We start from the raw sequence: 22,063 nt of genomic DNA on the forward strand, positions 1-22,063 counted from the left end.
TAGATATACTCTGTCTACAATTGCATTGTTCGAAAATCCCATACTTCACATCCGTACAACAATATAGGCTGAACAATTTTATCGAACAGGTCTAACTGACATCGTATTGATAGATTATGTAAGCGGCCTTTCTTAAGAATTTCAAATATTGCTTTATTTGCTTTGTCAACTTGTTTCTGCTTTGCTTCCTTGAAAGAACCTGACGTACTAAATAAAATACCCAAATAATTAGTTTCATTTACAACTTCAATCAGCTGTTCGCCGTATTTAAACTCAGGCTTTTTTCTTTCCTTTACTTATTATCAAAACTTTTGTTTTGTTAATATTAATCTTCAAATTCCATTTTCTGCAATATTTTTCAAAACAATTAATTTTTGCTTGTAAGTGCTCGGCAGATTCAGCTATCAATACGGTGTCATCGGCATATAATAGTGCAAATAATGTCAAATACACATTTAAATGTTGTTCAAACATAACAGATATAGTAGGTAAACCAATTGACATATTTTGTTGGAAAAAATTCTGCAGGTCATTTAGATAAATTGAAAATAAAAAAGATGACAAGTTTTCACCTTGTCTGACACCATTTTCACAATTAAAAAAATCAGTAACGTTATTATCATAGACTATCCTTGATTTGATTTGATTATACATATTCGTAATAACATTGTACATATTTCCATTAATATTGTTTGCACACAATTTAAACCAAAGAGCTTTTCGCCATACATTATCAAATGCTTTCTCGAAGTCTATGAAAGCACAAAAAAGTTTTTTCTTATTTAGTTTCAATAATTCTGATATAATATGTATGGAAAATATATGATCAACAGTTGAATATTGTTTTCTAAAACCAGTTTGATTTTCCTGCAATATTTCATATTCGTTTGAAAAATCGTTTAATCTATCATTTAATATGGATGTAAAAAGTTTTCCAATACAGCTTAAAATTGTTATAGGTCTATAATTTTGCGGATTGTTTTTCTCTCCCTTGTTTTTATATATTGGAAGGATATTTCCTTCAAGCCAACATTCGGGTAATTTACCTGTTGAAAAAGCTAAATTAAACAATTTTTCGTAAATTGGGAGCATAATTTGTATTGATGATTTTATATATTCATTTCTTATTTTATCCTCGCCTGAAGCTTTGTTGTTTTTTAATTTTTTTTACAGCACTAAGTATTTCATCTTGCGAAATGTATTTGTTTAGATTATGATTCAATTCTTCTATTTCTAGTATTTTAATTTCATTATCTAGCATCTTTTCTATATTCTCTGGTATTTCAGGTGCCTTATTTAACTCATTGAAATAGTTAAATAATTTTTCAATTCCCTTCAGAAACTTGTTCCCGGCTGTGTGCTGAAAGAAGAATTATAGCAAAATCATTAGTTATCATTAATTTTAGACCCAAATGAATACATTAAAAACAGTTTTAATGAATTGTACCGCCTAATAAGTGCTACCTGCCTGATAGTCTCACAATTGCTATCCTTTGACGTCTCAATCGCTGAGCTATATGACGTCACAACCAAAGAGATTGTGTTACAAAAAGACAGAGGCAAAAGGAAAATGAAAAAAAACTGCAATAAACAGAAATTTCAATATTTTTATTTGAATATGGAATTTATTTCACTCGTAGAGTTGTTTTTTTTTAATATTACACTCGTGCTTTGCATTCTCGAAAATATCAAAAAATCTTGTCCCACCCGTGAAATAAAATTCCATATTCAACTACAAACATTTAATATCCTCTACGTAGTATTATTAAAATAAACAATGATTATCATTCAATAAAAATTATATTATTTAAATGAACTTTAAATAATTGAACCCTGGGTTGAGATATGCTGCTTCTTTTATTTCTGTTTACTGATTTTCAGTAGAATAACCAATAGTTGACTAGAACAAAAAAACGGGGATGGGGTGGGGTGGGTGTTTCCGCACGTGGAAATGCAATTCTCTTCAGAAAACATATCACGCATGACAATATATTTGCGCGCGCTCTCTCTCTCTCCGTGTTTTTGAAAATATGCCATATTCACGGCGCACATTGTCACTGATTCAGTCAATTTGTGGCACATACATGTAATACAACCGGTGATATCATGTGCCGTGGACGACGATATGTGCTGGGAAAGTTGGGGTAAATTGTTTCTGGCGACAATATGTGTAGGGCGATATATAATAATAAAAATATATATCCCTAATATACAAATCCTACTAGGTTACTTAATGGTTATGTCAGATATGCATGGATTTGTAATCGCCATATTTATATTCCAAGCAATGAGACTGTTGATGATTTCAAAAGCTCTGATAATGGCCAACAATACACATCTTCTTGGTCATTTTAGGACAAAAATTATTTTGTCAACAAAATACCAAAAAATATTAATGTTTCTCGTCTGTTCTGGCATGTTTCCGGTTGTTTTGATAAAGTAATGAACATGTTTTAATGCTATTTCAAGGACCTCCGGGAACGACATGGCAGTACATGTAAGTTCTGTAAAAAGTCTACGTTTTGGTACTATAGTATTTGTTAGTGAGAACAAAGAATACGATAGTTGGTGTTTTTCACAAAATAACTTTTCTAGTTTTAAGTATCACGTTCGGTTTTTTATGTTATGAAGCGCCATTTAAGTATTTTTGGGACATTTTCTGATTTGAAAAAATCATAAATTCGAACTCTTGGTATAAAAAATATTTTATGTCAAAAAATATATCTTGATAACAAGAATTTTTGATATCAGACATTTTCTCATGTATATACATGTATATAAAGAAAAACATTTCTAACCTCAAAAATTATTTTTCTTTGCGTCAGAAAATGATTTTTGAATATCAAAAAATCAAATGATACTCTAATAAAAAAAAATCATAAAATAGGAGTAACAAAAATAGAACTTACTTTAATTAATGTTCCTTTTGAAGGTTTCTCTTTTCTCCCAGTCTTTAATATACCGGTATTTATTTCAATCTGCGTAAATGACGGTATAGATAGCCCAGTAAAACTCTTTCAGGTTATAATTTTTGTAAAAATTAATCCAAAGAACTACATGTATAAATAAAATATACACATATTCATGCATTGACAAGTAGCTAAAGTCTCTGATTTCCAATTAAATCTTGAAGCCTCCTTAATTTGTCAAAATCAATCGGAAAAGAATTTTGTATAAACTATTATAATTCAATAAGATCTCTTTTTGAAAACCTCAAGTTAGACCCCTAAAAAATTAGATTTTAAAATCTGTAAAAATTTTAAAAGTAAGCAACGAAACCACATATAAAAACTAAAAAATAGAAACCTGAAAAACAGCGGACTACTTCATACATTATCATACATAACGACATATAAACATTCAAAGTTACGAGTGAGGTGTCGAGAACATAGAAGTTTGAAGTATAGCTACATTGAAGGCATGCTTACTGTTTCTTGCATACTGTAAGTTTGAATGAATATTGGAAATCACCACTTTTCAAGAAAACGTTCATTATTATCTAGTAATAAAAGAATAAGATTTATGACTGGCCTTCAATTTTAATATATGAAAAACTGGAATTAAGGAAATAGCATACCAATTAAGGCGCATTTTGATTTTTTATTACCAGTGTATAATGAATAAACCATAAACTCATTTTTTTAAACGAGATATCACAGCTAGGTGCGAGGTGCGTTCGATGTATCTGCCACATGGTAATCTCTGAAGAGCCTCGCGCCAACAGCTCTCAGAGAATCGAGTGCGCCGTCGAAATCCTCCAACAGATAAATTCGTCCTCAAAAATGCCATTGTTTGTGCGCCGTTCCATTAGATGTACAAACACACAGATACGTTCTGTTGATTTTAGAGTTACATAAAACAACTCAGCCCAGAGATTAATGACAATCTCCAGCTTGCCGTTGTCAGATTGCACTGAGGAGCTTGATAAATTGTCAACTGATGTGCTATGCCCCGTGAGAATTTGACTTGGATGTCTTTATGTTCAAAGTGAAAAAAATAAGACCAGAAGATACATATGATTATGAGAATAAAAGACATTCCAGTGAATAATCAAAACTCTAAGGGAACTAGTTCAAGATGCATGTGCAGAAAGTCTGTGAAAATGTGAATTTATTAAAATTGAATAACTTTGATTTATAATAGAGCTGGCTTGGATAATATATATATATATATATATATATATATATATATATATATATATATATATATATATATATATATATATATATATATATATATATGTATACGATTTGTGTATTTTTTTTTAATTGAAGAAACGTTGGTTTATTTGCAATTGATGAATAAACAATTTAAAACTTGACATAAGTATGTCATAACAATACAATTTCAGAAGCTCAAAGGAGTATATATTATTGTTTAGAAATATACGTAAATCACCATTAATCTGACTAAATTACATAATGCAATTCATTGTGTCAATTTAAATTTTTCAAGAAAATGATGTCTTTAAAAGCTGGCAACTGACGTCATATCTTTATTTGCTTTATGCAATTATGAATAAATATACTGTTTTTGGACAATGTTTACTTTGCTAGGAAATTGCAAAGTTTATATTCAAAGTTCATAATTTTATATTTTTTTAAATCACAACTTAGAAATTTGATTACTGAATACTAACTTATTCTGATCGTGTCGTGCAATTTAGAGAAGGAAAAAATCTTTGTTACGTGCATGTAGAAAACCTTCTGTGTCGGTTTACAAAGAAGATGGGCGAATAAGGCGAGCAAAATGCCTACTGTGCAACATTTAAGAAAGTGAAAAAATAAATCTCAATTATTACAAAATTTTCTACGATATTTCATTTAACATTAACATGTAAAATCTCCACAAATCGCATTAATCTCACTAAAGGTAAAATTATTCGTCTGTGAAATAGCTCACGTACACCAATGAGGTCAAAAATGATCATTTCTTCATACTAAAACACAATTTTTCCATATGAGTGGGTCTTCGCTCCTTTTTTCTTTTTTGGAAAGATTATACTTAAAGTATGCGTAAAAATATACACTCTTCGGTTAACAAAAATATGGAGCAAAAACCCACTATACCTATAAATACACTTTTATGACACAACATTCGTATTTTTCCGAGAAATATTTGAAGTCCATTTAGTGTAGGGTCATATCTCAAACATAATTTAAATGCAGGTATTTGGTATGAGCGGTATAGCGTAGTGGTTAGCGTGTTGGCCTCGAAGCGAAAATTCATAATCAGGACTTTTGTTGCTTTGCTCCCCCCCCCCCCCCCCCGAATACATTTTAAAAAATTATAGAATGATTTTTGCCGAAAGAATTTTCCACAGAAAAGTTTTGTTTGTCATAATTTCACACCTTTCAATGATAAGAACTTATCTATTGTGCATACAAAATGGAGTAACACAAAAATACGCATGTTATTTACTTTAGACGAACGAATTTATCCCCCTCCCCCCCTCCCCCCCCCCCCGACATTTCTTGAAACACTAGAACTCATTTAATATAGAAATAACGTAAAAACTGAAATTAAAAAAAATCTTGCGGGCATACAAGATATACAGTTTTTTTTACATTAAGCTTCAACGATGAGATAAATCGACTAAAAAATTCTCTTCGAACATGGATTATCTATGAAATTTTTTTTACCGAAACCTGAACAGTAAACAAAGTACACGTACATGTAGTTTGTAGCGTCAAGTTTGTGTGCAAATGGTCACTTGTCGTGTAATTTGTGCTCAAATGTTGTGTCGGATGGAATCAACTTGTGATCGGCCTCAGTCGATCACAGAAACCAGAATCCTTTTGCTTATATGTTAACTGCAAGCAAAGTTTACCAGGGGTTTATAGAAAAATGATACGCAGTATACTTCAATCCGAAACTGCATTCTCTCATGTATTCGCAATTGACATTTGTAAATTTCACAAATTTCACTTGCGAATACACCTGTAAGACTACAATTTACAGGTTCATGACTTTTCACCTTATCATACATTATAGAAAAAAGACATTCTATTAAAATGTTGTAAATTTTGAATTTACTAGGGGGAGGTAAATGCAAAATTTACAACATGATTATCATGTTGTTCCAGTACCAAATACAGTAAAACTCGGTCATAGCGAATTCTTGGGGACCTCTGAACTAGTTATCTGCGAAAATCTATGAATACATGAATGTTTTCTTAGCCCTGGCGATGTTTATATTTATTATCTTTTACAAACCATATTGGTATCAAACTGTGCTATTTTCATTTGATCATTTTTGCAACTTTTATTTATTTTGCTTGTAAAAACTGTTGGGAGATATCTCAGAGGAATTATTCCCCTGAAATTTTAAAAGAGTCGTTTTTGTTGCTTCTTATGAAGATAAGTCGCATTACGTGTATTACCGTTTTCATTGTTCAGGCTAGCAACTACTTTTTAGTATTGTATTACATAATACAGTTGGTAAGTGTTCTATCATCAGTGTCTTTTCAGCACTTAATCATTTTACTTATACTTTATATCTATTCCACTTGATAGATTTACAATAAATTTTTGTACCCATATTTTTATTACATTGTTCTGAAATTGAACAAATGCTGTAGGAGAAGTAGAATTTTGAAATCTGCTTATGGATAGAGACAGATGTTCACCTAGACAGACGGACATACAGACGACGCACACTTTAACAATGCAATGTACATGCAATATATATATTGAAGCACCTCTTTTCATAGATTAGTTAATCTATATATTATCATAATTTCTTCTTGATTGCATACTACATTTTTTTCATCGTGAAAAAAACTACTTGATCCACCCCTCACCGCATTTCAATTTGATTATTGAGAATTTTGTCGTGAAAAAGGAATTTAAGATAAAGCCTTTTAAAAAGTGTCAACAATAACTCTATATCTATATTCAGTTTTGTCACATGAGTATTTTCACCATAATCACAATGTCAAAACGTGGGATTTTTCGTATTTTTGCATTTATGCTGTAACTTTGAAGTATTGTTAGACAGGCTATCAGAGATTGTCTTCAAACTGTTATCTTAAACTATAACTGACAAGAGCTGTGGACGAATATCCAGTGCATATGAATAAGTCTTGATAAAAGGTTATGTGAAATATAATTTGAAAAAAAAAAATAAAATATAACAAAATTGATCTTTTGCAACCTATAGTATTTTGTGAAATAAAAATCTACAACAACACTGTTTTGCTATTTCTGCTATGCAGATTTTGGCAAAATATAGTACTGTAAGAGCAGAAATATTCGTTGGGGATTAAATTTCGTTTATTTCGTTGTTAACAATTATCAACGAAATTAAATCCCACACGAAATTTTTGTATGACTATATATTGAATAAAGCTTCTTTCGAAACAACGAAATTTAATGCCAACGAAACTTCGTTCAATACTAGCAACTTATTTTTTATATCTCTCTATAGGAATTTTTGCATGGCTGTCTGTCTGTGTGTGTCACAAAACTGTGGGGTCATAACCTTTAAATCGTTTAATTGAAATAAATCAAGGTTTTTTTCCAGGTTCTGAGGTCACATGACAATGAGATCAAGGCCATGACTTTGGAACCTTAATACAGAATAATTTCAAATTTGAGTACGCAGTTTCTGATGACCCAGAATGGTGTCTTTATTTTGACTCAGAGTTATAACTCAAATGTCAAGCTCACTGGACAAAGAGATATTCAAATAATGGCACAAATCCTACTAGTCAACAAATTTGTAACTGTCGATTATAATAAATTCAATTCTTTATATATTGTTAAATATTTAAAAGAGATGATTATATTTTGATTTAATGACATGGGTAAAGATAGAGGTAATCCCGACTAGAGCTGGGAAAGGCAGTGGAGATACTCGTCACTATAAAAAATGAATAAATCGTGCGTTGGATGCAACTGATGCTGAAGGTCGTGGGTAGTTTTAAAGATGAATTTAAGGTTTCATGAGGGTACCCCTCCACCATGTTTCTATATATTCATACATAAACTGTGTGAAATATATCCGTTTCCCCGTTACATAAAAATTGAACCTGATGTCTCTCAGGAATTCTTGGAAAATAATTGGTGACGCTTTCTCAACTTCAAGATTCTTGTCTTTCCGAAATCATTGTTTTTTGCCCATCTATAAGCAAAGTACTTAAAATATTTACCATGAAAAATTTTGGTAAGACAAGGAAGGTTTCGCAGTTTCAGTTTAAAAATGGAATAAAAACACCAATATTGTTGAAAGTTTACTTTGTAAATTAAAAAAAAAATCGATATAAATTTCATAAGATATTCGAAGGATACTCGTGGATGTCCTGTATTTTATGCAAAAATCAGTTTGTTTACAATAATCTTCTAATTCTTCTACGTTCTAGATAAAAACTTTGTTTATGTAATGTATACATTAAGCAATTTTAAAGTCTTATCATCAGCCCTGTGCTTATTGGATTATCAAAATCGGTAATATTAATGGCCAACGGCAGTTCAAAGGACAAAAACCAAGAGTTTCCGAATTTAATCAACTTAACACTTTCAACATTGGTGCCAATCCAAATGTTTAAAAGAACTGATAATCTTTGCTCCGCAGTACATATAGAAACATTAAAAATGTCTTTTGTTTACAACGTTTTTGCAGTATGCTCTTCCTAACACTAACGAATAAAATGTCAAAATACATTGTATTTCAATATACATGCACTATACTCTGATTGATTTTTTTTTTATTTAAACAAATTTACCGTAGCTTAAGATATAAAAGGATTGCGCAGAAATCCTTTAAACTGACGACACCCTCTACCAAAATGTGGATCTCATGTGTTAATTAACAGACATCGTATACCTAAAAGCCTTTGCTTAAGCGAATAAAAGAAATAAAAATTAATAATATATATATATATATATATATATATATATATATATATATATATATATATATATATATATATATATATATATATATATATATATATATATATTTCTCTAATTTTTAGATTCTAAAGATACGAATGTTAGAAAGTCACGCTTAAAAAAGAAGTAAGAATATTCGACTTACGGTTACATGTCATAACTTGAAGAGGTTGATTTGTTCCCTTTATTTTAGATTAATAAAATGTTGACTAAAAAAAAAAAAGAAATTTTTGTTTCATTTTAGGATATATTCTCTAAACCTTTAATAAATGAAAAAGTGACTTAATATAAATAACCCCACTCTATTGGTCTTGATGTAAAAATAATTTTTTATTTTTTAGGTGCAAATAATTTAATACATCATATGTGGCTTTTTGATCCTGGTTCTTATTGGTTCTGAAGAATTATCAAAAACTTATTTTGATTTCCTTATGAGATTTTCATGTATTGGTAAATCTAGTATTGTTTCATTGACATTCACGATAAAGGAGATGGGTGTACAAGGCGTGGAGAATGCCTATAGCGTCGGATATATAAAAATCATACTCAATTTGTGAATTAAGTATTTAGAGTAAAGTTCTCATTATGAACTTGTGATAAACAAAACTTTTCTAAGGAAAATTTTCTTGGCAATTTAAAAAAATGAAGTGGTATTCGTGGGGTTCGAACCCTGGCAATAAAATTCCTGAGTATCATTTTCTTTTGAGACTAAAACGCTAACCACTACGCTACACAACTGCTGATGAATAATGGCATTTAAATCATGTTTGTGACATGACCCTTGACTAAATGTACCTCGAGTATTTCTCGGAAGGATGCGAATGTTGTGTCATAAAAGTGAATTTTTAAGGTATAGGGGGTTGCTCCATGTTTCTGTTAACCAAAAATTGTATATTTTTACGCAAACTTTGAGGATAAACTTAAAAAAAAAAAGATAATTGGAGCGAAGACCTACTCATATCGAAAATTTGTGTTACAGTATAAGAAAATGATCCTTTTTGCCCTCTTCAGTGTTGTATACTATTTTATAGGCAAATAATTTCAACCTTTGTGGAGATTTTTTCAATTTGTGGAGATTTTACATACTAAAAGTATACTTTAATGTTAGATTAAAAATCAAAGAAAATTTTGTTATAATGAGATATAATTTTTCACCTTCATGTTTGTTGCACTGTTGACATTTCGCTCGCCTTGTTTGCCCAACTTCTTTGCGTTCAATTTTAAAAAATCAAATCTTGAACTTGGTTACTTTTTATAAACTGATTACCGTATTGCAGAAAAAAACTAATCTATGATCGACATTTAATTACTATTTCACTTATATTATTATTATTATTAATCTATCGAAAATATTACGTGAATTTATTGAAATCATAAACAAGCTTTCCACTGTATACGTAGTACCCGGTATTTTTAGAGTTCAGTTTGCGAAGAAGGGGGATAAAAACAGGCTTTTAGATTTCTAATTATTCCTCCAAAGGATTAAAATAAAAAAAGGAGAGATACGAATGTTTTATTCTGAAACTCAAGAACACATTTTTCAAACCATGAAAACTTTCGTATGACAATGAACCTTTGACAGATGTTTCTGAGTGATTGCACACATCTTTACCCTGTTTCCGGCAAGTGAACTGGAATGTGACTAGATTTTTCACATGTGATTGTGAATCACGTGGCTATAACTGTTCCATAGTTGTGGACTCCGTTGAGGCCACGCTTATTTCACTAGAAGACATATCACCCCCGCTGTAATCTTCCTCCTCACACCTTGTCCAACTATGTAACAGATCACTAAAATCAGGGGGCTGGGAGGAGTTAATTATAGGAGCACCGTTTCCGTTTACTTTGCCGTGTGTTCGAATAGTTCCTCCAGGTTCCTGCCAGAAGGACTGAGGAAGCTTACGTCGATTCATTGGCGTTAAATCACTATACTTTTTAACATCTGCTTGCATACGTCTAAGCTTCTTTGATTTTTTCTTATCTGATATAAAATCTTTTAATCCATATCTAAACAAGTCTTCAAGAGGCCCCAGTCCCACTTTTGTGTCCAATTTCCCACTAAATTTATGTTTATTATCTTTTTTCTCTTGTGAAGCATTGTTAAGAGTTAATAACTCTTTTGTGTTTTTGGTATCTACATTTTCACCCTGAGCAATGCGGAGTAGATCTGCGTAATACAGTTCTCTCCCTGATTTTGTTGTGACCCATTTGTCCTCATATATATCACAAGAGTCCTCGTCTTTCTTTTTACCAAAGAATTTTTGAATATCGGAATTCACCATATCTGCAAAATTCAATAGTTGTTGCGTCATATCCGGTCCTTGCGACAATGGGATGTCAAAGCTATCATCCATCAAATCTTCCGAATAATGGGAGTCATGGTCACTAAAATCATCGTCATCCATTTTGTTATAGATGCATTTATCGAACGTTTCTACGGCCGCTTTAGTTAATGGTTCAAAAGGTCTCTTGATGACCGTCTGGTGAAGGTCCGGGCCATGCATCTGAGACATTCTGGGAGTCTGAACGGCGGTCATCGCAGCCTCGTTTCCATTTATACGGGGAAGAGTTGAAAAATGCATCTGGAAAATTTTCAAATCATCGTCTTGGCTTTAAATATGGAGGGAAATTTTTCCTGAAATGACAAGACAAAATCATGTGTTTAAAAAAAAGTAGGTTAGGGACAGGAAGAAGGATAAATAAGTCACAAAACGTATCTGTGATCTCCTGGGAGAAAATTGACACACCACGGAAAGAGCAGAGTCCATTTCTCGGCGGAGGTCCTTAGTATTGATATCTTTTCGTCAGTTTTTATCTCGAAAATCTCTCGAAATGAAAGAAAATCAATATATTAAGCATGAATTCTAATATCTTGATAAAGCGTTCGTGTGAACTCCACCATCAAAATAATGGTTTCACAATGTTTAATTGAACTCAAAACAGGTGGTACCATTCGAATGTTTAATTTAAATCTGACTGGATAAAAGTTGTGGTGAAACAAACTGTGGCTGGTCCTCAGTATATTAAAGTAATTTTGAGATTATCAGAGTAAATTTAATATAAAAGAAGTTTACCCTGCCAACCGAATTTTCATTAGCTAGAACAAATGAAATATTGTTTAACACTAAACCCCGGAAGACTAGCGTTTTACATTGCTTATACATAATGTCAGTTGCTAAAGAAAAAAAGTTTTCTTTTTGATTGTTACATCCAGAAAGAAGAATATTTAGGACTATTTCTGTGTCAGGCTTTATCACCTATACGACTATTCCTTTAATAAAATGTTTGTATACCTTTTGTATCTACTGTCTTTATGACATACATGTATTTTCTTTTCTACATTATGAATTACGAAATCAAGGATTTTTCTTGAAAAATAGAAAATAAAATAGTGTAAAAATAATTCATTTTAAGTGGTGCCCAGTGCCATAAACTACATATAAACAAAAAAAGAGGAAGTTCTCACGTGAATAAGTGAAATATGTAGATAACGAACAGTAATCAAGCTCAAAAATCCATTGAAAATCGAGAGCAGAGCAAACACGGACCTCTAAAAAAACATCAGAGGTGGGGATAAAGAATGCAGAAATAAAAGTGTGTTAGTTACTAATATCAAAAGGAAAGAAAATTTATTTTAGAGGAAAATTGATAGGAGAATTGTCAATTTTTTTGTGCAGATATTATTGTTCTTAATATAAGATAAAAGTTATGTGATACTTTTTTATCATCGGGGAAAGTGACTCCTCTCCAAATTGTTCTAAAATATCCTGTTTCACTACTCTAAGCACCAAAGGCACTTCCTGTGATATATTTTTCTTATAAAAATATAACCCAAAACCTAATAATTAGGTATGGCGTTAAACGTTTTTTATAAGAAAAAAATATGTAACGTTAAGTGCCTGTGTCTAAGCATGTGCTAGAAAATGCAAATATATAATTTAATGGCATTTATCTAATACTGTGAACATATATTTGGACCGCCTGCAATAAAGGGCTATGAATACAAATTATGTCTAATGTTTAATGAAACAATCTCAGTTTACATAAATGGTAGACAGAAGAACATTACAGTGACCGTTCGACAGAGGATGCTTACTCCTCCTAGGCCTCTGAAACTTCCGGGGTCCGTGTTTTATGCCCTGTTCAGAAATTTGAATTGATTGTAGATTTCTTTTAGATCGACTATTCGTTATTTTCACCTTTTGCATATATCACAAAAACATTATAAATTTAAGGAGGAAATGTTTTGATAAATGACTAATATTTTCCAGAAATTTTCAAGATTTAAAATCCATATTGTGGTGAAACCTGGACCAATTAAGGTAATCATGGAAAGACAATCCCTAATATGTAATATTAAAAATAAACCAGCTCTGTATTTATTTTACCACATTGCATTCCCACGAGTGTCATTGGGTCGGAAATCTTTAAATGGGTGTTTTAATTTAAACTATAGTTGTATATATACATTATATAGCTAAAGAATCTCTCAGATAATTTTTGCATTGTGCAAAATTTCCTCATCTTACCCTATGCATTAATATCAAAGTTCCACAATATATTCATTTCATCTAAACACAAAATCTGTGGTTACTGATTCACTTAAACAAATATAGAAATATACATGTATTTCTAATTCGAATCGTTTTTCAGAGTGAGGAGGAGTCTTTGAGATATAAGACGAGACTCTCGCCACTACCTCCCGCAACTCCCTCCCCATCTCTAAAACGTCATCGCTAGGTGACACTCCATCTCTGACAGTTTTCCTTGCAAACAAAATTACACACATTTTATCCTTTTCAAACTAAACCAAATTATGATCACTCATGATTATTTGGCACTATACATAAGTAGGGATATACTAATTTGTATTCATAACCTTTAATGCAGGTCGTTTACACTAATAAATAAACACTCTGCCAAAATGATGTGTTTTCAGATAAATAAATGTATTAGTACATGTATTCAAGCTAATACATGTACATAGATGAAGAATGCAGTCTGAAACTTACATGTAGTCTATGAGCTAAAAAATTAAGCAAACTTTAGGAACATGTGTCTTTGATTGTCCAGATGTAAAGAAACACCAAAAAAGAATTTATTATACAATCTTGCTCCTATTCTGCATTAAAACTGAGAAAAAAATTGAATGTATTTAGTCTCGCGAGAGATTACGATGTTTGATTTTTGTGACAGTGACACAAGGAAGGATTTTCGTCGTTGCACGAAAACTCATTTTGAATTCTTCGATCAACACTTGACCGGGTAACTCTGAATAAATATGTACATATTTAACTCTTCTAAAACACGTGTGATTTGAAAATAAATGCAGGGCTTTTAAACTTATCTTGTTCCCGATAGGCAAATATGTCGCATCTAAATCAAGAAATTCAGGGGTGGGTAGGTGTTATCACACCAGAGTTGTATGGAATTTTCAAATATTTCTAAAAATAGTTTCCCTGACATTTACAATTATAATTCAACAATATGGTTTCGATATCATAATTTCATTTTTTTAAATCAGTAATTAAATTAAATTCCCGAACCATCCTATCCATTCATACTTAAAAGCGCAGTATTAGTTCTTTCATTTAAGCTGTCGTTTCGTTTTCCTGCCTGAGTACTTAATATTGCACAAAATGTTTGCAGTGATTTTAAATGTACATATTAGATTGGCACTAAGATTCCGTTTAACAAGAGATGTATTAAAGTGTCAGGTCGGTTGTTTCCTCTCAACAAACTATGGGCGCTGCTCCGGGCACCTTGCTCAAAACCATCAATCACCTTTACGTGCACCGACATTAAAAATGGAACCATTCGAAAAGGGGTCTTTTATTCGGAATTTGCATTGAGACTCGCATTTCTATATGTAAAAGCTCACTGTCAGATGTCAAAACTGAAGTCCCATAAACTTTCCCCTATACATCACAGTAGAGTTTAATTTAAAAAGGGATCTGCTAAATTGGGAAAAATATATCCCGGGTATAGATACGATTGTCACCTCGGGGACAACGGTTTTGAAGAGATGTTTGAACGATCAGCTATTATTTTCTGGCTAACTGTTGTCATATTGCTGTCGGTCAGTGGGCTTGAGTACCAATAGGGGTCTTCCAGCAAATACCCTCCTAATTAATGGATACTCTGATTTAAGATGGTGAGTTTGAGGAGGAGGCATCTATTCAAAATTTGTTAGGGTCTCAAAACACGTGTTTACCATGCATTCAAAAAGCGTGAAATCTATTGCTTGAGCGAAGAAAAAAAACATACAGCACTCTAAATATCCAGCAGAATTGCACATTGTTGAGTGCGAGTGCACCGCACATTAAATTATTTTTTTTCTTTCAGTTTTTAAATTGGTTTTCTTAGAGTCTGATATAAAATAGGAATTTGATATCCAAATTCTTTGAACTTTCACTTTTTAAAAGGAAAAACATTACAACTGTTGGGTGCTCTGTGCCATAATTTCACCATGCAAGGACAGGAGCGGTGCCTAGAGCAAAGTTACAGCTTACTCATTATTCATGCCCAGAAATGACTTTCTGTTGGTACACCCTGAAGATAATTCCACTGCCAAATGGTATTAGTACAGTGATTTAAAATCAGCCTCAATAGAAAATACAGATATGTGAATAAGGCGGCGATTGTGGTTCAGCAGATATGATATGGAATAAAGTGGCTACGGATTTTATTTTCCTTCAAATTTAAACTCTTTATCAACATTTTAAAGATTTATAAATGGTTTTGAACGATATGCTAACATAAGCGATGGAATATTACACAACATTTTACCCCTAACTGGTAATAAACATTGTCGGACGGAGAAAAGATCCGCCGTGCAATTTTGACACAGTTCCGATGCAGTTATTTCGAAAAAGAGAGAGAGGATCAGCCGTGCATTTTGAAAGCAGCCCTGATTCAGTATTCCTGTCGCCGTGAACACTTAGCGGCGCATAGCATTTTATGAAATGATAAAGGTGTCGTAAGATTAATTCAAACTTGGTCCATCGGAAGATGATTAGCTCAAATAGACAAATCTGTTGATATAGCAGTTAAGGTTGTTTGCCCTACAGATTGTTCTTTTTTTTACCTTCTTCACTGAAGAGACCATCAATCACAGATCGACTGTGACAACAATACACACTCAAATTCTTTGTTCTTCTCTGAGGTTTTCAGATCAAGTTTCGAGTGTTTGATCTGTTATATACCCAAGTACAACCAAACACCCCTCTAATTCATGCAGTATGACGCACATTATGCATTCTCTTACAATATCAATAGAACATACAGTACTTTAAATAAATCACATTTTTCCTCCTTTTTCATATACAAAATTTTGGTCAAGGAAGTTTTTAAATCTTCTCAACTACAAACAATAAAAAAAAATAAACTATTGTAGTATAATGTCTAGAAAATTGTATGTTGCTTCAGACTGTTTGTGTGTTGTTTTGATCACAGAGATTATTGTCCTTCGGTAGGAAACCGTTGTAGAAGTTGTACAGAAGGCCACAAAGACATAGATAAGAGTTCGGGACTGTAATTTGTAAAGTGTCACAGATTACTACCACACAAACCAACACTCTGGACAGCACGCAAAATACAAAACCACACAATACTTGATCCCCAAAGGTTTACACCAAACGTCTGTGTCCAGTAAGCAACAAAAAAGACATACTTACTATTATGAACACATGGTTCCACGAAATACATTGATTCCGAGCACGATAGCACAATACTGATAGTGTCAGTCCACTTTTAACGCACTGAACATCATGTGCAATTTGCTGATGACAAATGGCCGTGAAGGCGGAATGAGAATTGAATTCTGCGTCCAAATAGAAACTCTTCACACGTTTAGGTAGATTTTATCCAACGTAAAAACAGATAGGAAACCATAAGAATATTTGAATATGTTGTTTGTTATCGGGTTAGAGACTACGAACGGTAATAGCTTACAGTTTACACAAGATAAGGGAGGGTGGACTTCTCGCAGACGACAGCCAATCCATGGCGGCAAACCCAATCGATCATGTAAAACGTGATTACCCAAAATTATCAAGTACATTATATTAAAATCATTAACTGAATTTTAATTTAGTGTTTGTCAATTAAATGTTGTGGTTTTTCAGTCAAATGAAAAGATAAGTCAAAGAGATTTGCTCAAGAAGTCAGGAAGTCAACAAACTGAAATCTTTTATAAAATCCTTTTTTGATAATTTCATTTCTATCTTATGAGTAGTGGCAGATATGATGCTTCAATTAAAAAATAAAGGTTAAGTGGTTCTTCAAAAATTTCCTGAGATTCTTTGCTTCTACATGAAAAAAAAATAGTACTTTTTTAAAAAAAAAAAATAGATTTTTAATTAAAATTAGCTGAAATGCAATTAATCGACGCGCCTTTTTAAAAATTTAGAGATCTGAATGTTTTATTTTCAAAAATATTGTTAAGGGGAAAAAAGGAAAACCAAAAGAGAAATTTTAATCAATGTAAAAAAAAAAGACAAAAAACATTCATATTATACCAGTGCAAGAAATTCATTGATTAAATTTAAAAAAGTAAAGTTAATATTACTAACTTATGTTGATTACATGATTATGAATATTTTGTGATGATTTCAAAGATGAACTAACAGTGAATTTAAAAGTGCTTTAGTATTTTATATACTAATATTTTCTTTTTCAATCATAAAAAAAATATTATTGATACAAAATACAAGAAAAGCATTAGGGACATGTACAACGGGAGTCGTAACAAATTGCATGAAGACCAATAAAAAAAAAATACAAAATGGGGAAAACGGAAATAAAAAGAAAAAAACAAACAAACAAACAAAAACACTCCCCCTAAAAAAACAAACAAAATAAGTAATTAAATAAAAAATATATAGATACAATAGCAAAATGCATATAGATATCGGCTAAAAATGAAATATGAAAATAAAAAGTCGTCGTTGTTGTTTTGAAATTTTATTGACTGTAAAATCATCTTAAACATAAATTCAGTTTCCTACGTCATCGGGAATCAGCGTTTATTATTGACCTTTGGTTAAAAAAAGAGTAAAAGGAATAAAAGATTCAATATACAGCCTAGACATACATATTTTACATTGCCATTAAGAACTAAGATCATAGTTTTGAAAAGATTACAAGAATCGAAAATTGCAATTATAAAATAAAACGAATAAATATGCAGAAGTACTTATTTATCATAAGCACAAAATAGATCGGGTGTCGGAAAAAAAGCAATCCCCCTCCCTTGTTCAAGCTGCATCGTTTTAAGTTATATTCACGTTCCAGCTTAATTATTTATGTGCATCAAGTCAATTTGATAATAAAATTTTATTTCGATGTAATGTTTTTTGTAACATAAATTTGAAAAATATTCGAAAAATAGCATAAATTATCCATTTCAGCATTATAATAAAATATCGAAGTCTTTCAACTAAGTGAAACTGTTTTGTAGCATAATTACAATACAAAAATTTAGACAGCAGTGTTTACCTTACTTGTTATCATGTTCAATTTTCTTTTTTTCAAAATTAATTGTAATTATTTATTTTTTATGTATAAATTCAAGATATTGATAGAATTCAAAAGAGGATATATTTTATAACCTTTCAAAAGAGTCAGGATGCATAAGAAATTTATGACAATGCGGATACCTGGCCCCAAGACCATAAACTGAGAACAGACTTAAGTCAAAATTTCAAACCAATATAACTTTTGAAATAATTTTGATAATGAAACAAAATTTTTATCATATATTTGAATTTAAAATGTTATATAAAATTGCAAAGTTTTAAGCAAATACATTAAATAAAACTCAAGATATTAAAAACCAAAATTTTGACTTAAGTCTATTCTCAGTTTATGGTCTTGGGGCCAGGTATTTCTTGCAGCTTGTTCAAGAAGTCTATTAACCATGCATCACAGAGTATTGTTCAATTATACTAAAATAGTAAATGACTGTAGATTTAAATTTTCATTCTAATACTTATTTTACACAACAATTGATAGTTCTGCTAGTCTACATATCAATCTCGGACTAATTTATTTCCTATGCTTTAACCTTCTAAGATAAAAACTCATCCTTTCTAAATCATTCACTTTCACGTTCAAATAAACTGTGTAAATTATTTTTAAATTAAAAAAAAAAAGAACTCAAAAACTCCAATTTAGCGACATGATAGAGAGTGTTTCTTCCATTTGTTTATAAATATAATTATATAAAAGACCTAAAAAAAAAAAATGAACTCAGTGTAACCCGTATGTACAATCAAAGGTTTTATGATTTTATCAATGAATAGTTCAAATAAACTTACACGTATAGTCAATTTATAAAATCTTATATGTAAGAATTCGCTTGAAATCAAATCAACTGGTATTTCTTATATTTTTTGTGGTAGTAGCAAGATTTTGAAGGAGGCATTCTCCGTTCAAGAAAGCCTTTAAAAGGTTTTTTATCACTTGATTTCTTTAATCCCAATCCAATATCTAAATTAATTCAGGAGACTTTAAAGATATTTATTTTTTTTTTTTAAAAAGATGCATGAGATCATAATTATGATCACCACCATCATTAAATTTTAGTAAAGAAAAAATCTTAGTAACTTTAAGAGGGAAAAACTACAAAATTTGAAACTACTATCCTTTCTTATTAATTTTAATTTATCAAATTATCTCTGCAATGTGACTTCTTTAATTTATGAGAAAGAACACCAGCTTTCTATGTGTATATCGAGACATACAAAAAAATCTTGTGCAATCTTTGAACATATTTTAATCTTTATAAACATCTTCATAACCCTGTTCTATTTTTTTTTATAATCCTCTCATTACTGAGAACATCATATCCTATCCTCCCTCAGTGAATAAAGATTTTAAAACATTTTTTCCGGGGGGGGGGGGTGTTAAATGGTTGGTACCATAATGTTTGTTATTCTTCAAAGTATTTTTAAATTAATTTTGATAAAAATTCTTAGTTCTGAAATTCATGTAGCATATGTATGTGTGTATTTCGAAATGATTTTAATTGAATATCAAATTTTAAATACTCGTTTACTTAATATGGTATTTTTTTTTTCAAAATTCATTTGAGATGTTTTCCCGTGTAATATTAATATTTATGCATAAGCGATGATACATTTTCATGTTTCCACCGAAAAAGATGCCGCATATAACATTTATGAATGAAGGTTGAGGGTTTTCTGTAAACAGAACCCAAAAGAAAACATGTCAGTCTTAATCGAAGTTCATGTATTCGGGGGGGGGGGGGGGGGGAGGGGGGGATTTGTCAGAGTTTGAGCGAATCCTCGAGATACAAATGATATACCGAAACGACTCTTCCAGACCATTGTTATAGAAATTCCAAAGAATGATTGATTGATTGATTGTATATTGTTTAAGTCTCATTCGATAATTTTTTCACTCATATCTCATATAGAGACGTCACTATATGCCGATGAAGGGCTTCAAATTTAGACCCTTATTCGGCACTCAGGGCCATTCTTTGAAATTCCAAAGAAGACGAACGGGAAAATTAGTATTTGACAATATAGCAAAACTCCGGCAAATCTCTGACCAGTGGTTTTTATCTCGGCCTGTTGTGGTCCAGGTGAGAATGTGACCTTAATTAGAGATCCAACTTTTCAATATTATTCGATATATAGACACTTAAGTAAATACCTACACAATATCGCCACATTGTATATAATAGGGACTTAGATGTGCGAATAAGCCGACTGACACTTGTGAGATACTGTCCAAGTACGTGGGAATTACAGAAATATCTTAAGACGTGCGTTTAGTCCGACTTTATTAGGGAGATCGGGAGTCGAGGTGATAAGGCGAAAGAAACAAAAAGTGTCAAAACGGACTGACACCAAGTTCCTTCTTCCTTAAGAATATTATCAATCATTTTGGTTTGCCACATATTGTAAAAGGGAGGGCGGGAATGAGATAATAATCCGACTTGTTGATGAAAAGCTACTGATAGTTAATGTACCAGGCTATGAGAAATTAGAGTAAAATCGAAAATAGGGTTATACCTTTTACCCTTTTCAAAAAAAAAAAAAAAAAAAAAAAAAAAAAAAAAAAAAAAATAAATAAATAAATAAAAAAAAAATTAAAAAATACAGTAACCAAAATATTCCCAAGAAATTTGCTTTTTTTTTTTTTTTTTTTTTAAATTCTTACTTGCATTTTTTTTTTTTTTAATCTTGCAAGCACTTTTGTTTGATAATTCTTAACCAGAGATTAAAACTAAAATTTTTGAAAATTTTATTTGAACCTGACGTATATGAATTTTCAGTAGATGAAAAATGTTATAATTGTTGAAAACTTTGAAACAGAGAATATTTATCAGGTATGATTAGACCTCTTCTTAATTAATGGTAAAAATCAGTGACATGAACATGCTATAACTATTTGAATAAGAAATAGAAACACTTAAATTTTTAACATTTAAACATTTTCAGAAAACAAATTGGAAAAAGCATACAAATGCCTCATTTTCTTAAATAATGCATTAAAAAAAAATAAAATAAGTGCTTTCGTAAATCGATATTTGGTCTCAAAATTACAATAATTTGTCCCTTTCTTTCAGTGTTAAATTGTTAAATAAGAAAACCACAAAAAGACCCGATAACGGCGAAAATTTTTGTAGAGTAATAATTCAAAACAAGGAAAAAAATTAATGAATGCAAAGAAAGAAAATCTCAATATCTTCTAATTGTATTTTAGCAATAAAGACTTTTATAGCCATTAGGGGATAAAAAACCATAGCATGCTTACCTTGTAACAAACGTAAAGTGAGGTCTGTGTCGCTCCTGTTATCTCTTGTACATAAACAAAGGGCGTAGATTCCGAAACTTTGATAAGAACTAGAGTAAAATTCTTGACTTGTTTTAACTTTGTAGGAATCTTAGTTTGACCAATGATTCAAATACAACATTTTTAAAAGGCTTCAAATAAACAGCCAAAATTGCGGTTTTGCGTTTAATAAAGAGAGGTAGATAAGGATTTGAAATGATTATTCTATCTGCAAATCTCTTTTTTAAAGGTCAAGATCTAGTTAATTTAGGGTGGCTATATACTTTGCTTGATGTTTAAATAAAACTTTTTATTTAGTTCTATGGTCAAACGCTGCGAAATTTGATATTTTCCAATTGTA

At 31.1% G+C, this 22,063-nt stretch overlaps 1 protein-coding gene across 3 annotated transcripts; it reads right to left on the bottom strand.

Annotated features, from left to right (window-relative positions):
* Nucleotides 1–10,458: 10,458 nt before the first annotated feature.
* On the bottom strand, nucleotides 10,459–21,705 carry LOC133184140 (protein PERCC1-like). 3 transcript variants are annotated; one of them, XM_061319019.1, is made up of 2 exons: nucleotides 21,685–21,705; nucleotides 10,459–11,530 (listed from the first exon to the last, which is right to left on the bottom strand). In XM_061319019.1, the coding sequence occupies exon 2, from the start codon at nucleotides 11,475–11,477 to the stop codon at nucleotides 10,572–10,574; it is 906 nt and encodes a 301-aa protein (XP_061175003.1). In that variant the 5' UTR covers nucleotides 11,478–11,530; nucleotides 21,685–21,705; the 3' UTR covers nucleotides 10,459–10,571. The 3 variants fall into 3 exon arrangements, with proteins under 3 accessions (XP_061175003.1, XP_061175002.1, XP_061175004.1); XM_061319018.1 differs by lacking the exon at nucleotides 21,685–21,705 and adding an exon at nucleotides 16,572–16,864; XM_061319020.1 differs by lacking the exon at nucleotides 21,685–21,705 and adding an exon at nucleotides 15,983–16,019.
* Nucleotides 21,706–22,063: the final 358 nt, after the last annotated feature.

This window comes from Saccostrea echinata, unplaced genomic scaffold, assembly GCF_033153115.1.
Source record: "Saccostrea echinata isolate AGI-Se365-2 ecotype Australia unplaced genomic scaffold, CSIRO_AGI_Sech_v1 ptg000010l, whole genome shotgun sequence".
NCBI classification, from domain to species: domain Eukaryota; kingdom Metazoa; phylum Mollusca; class Bivalvia; order Ostreida; family Ostreidae; genus Saccostrea; species Saccostrea echinata.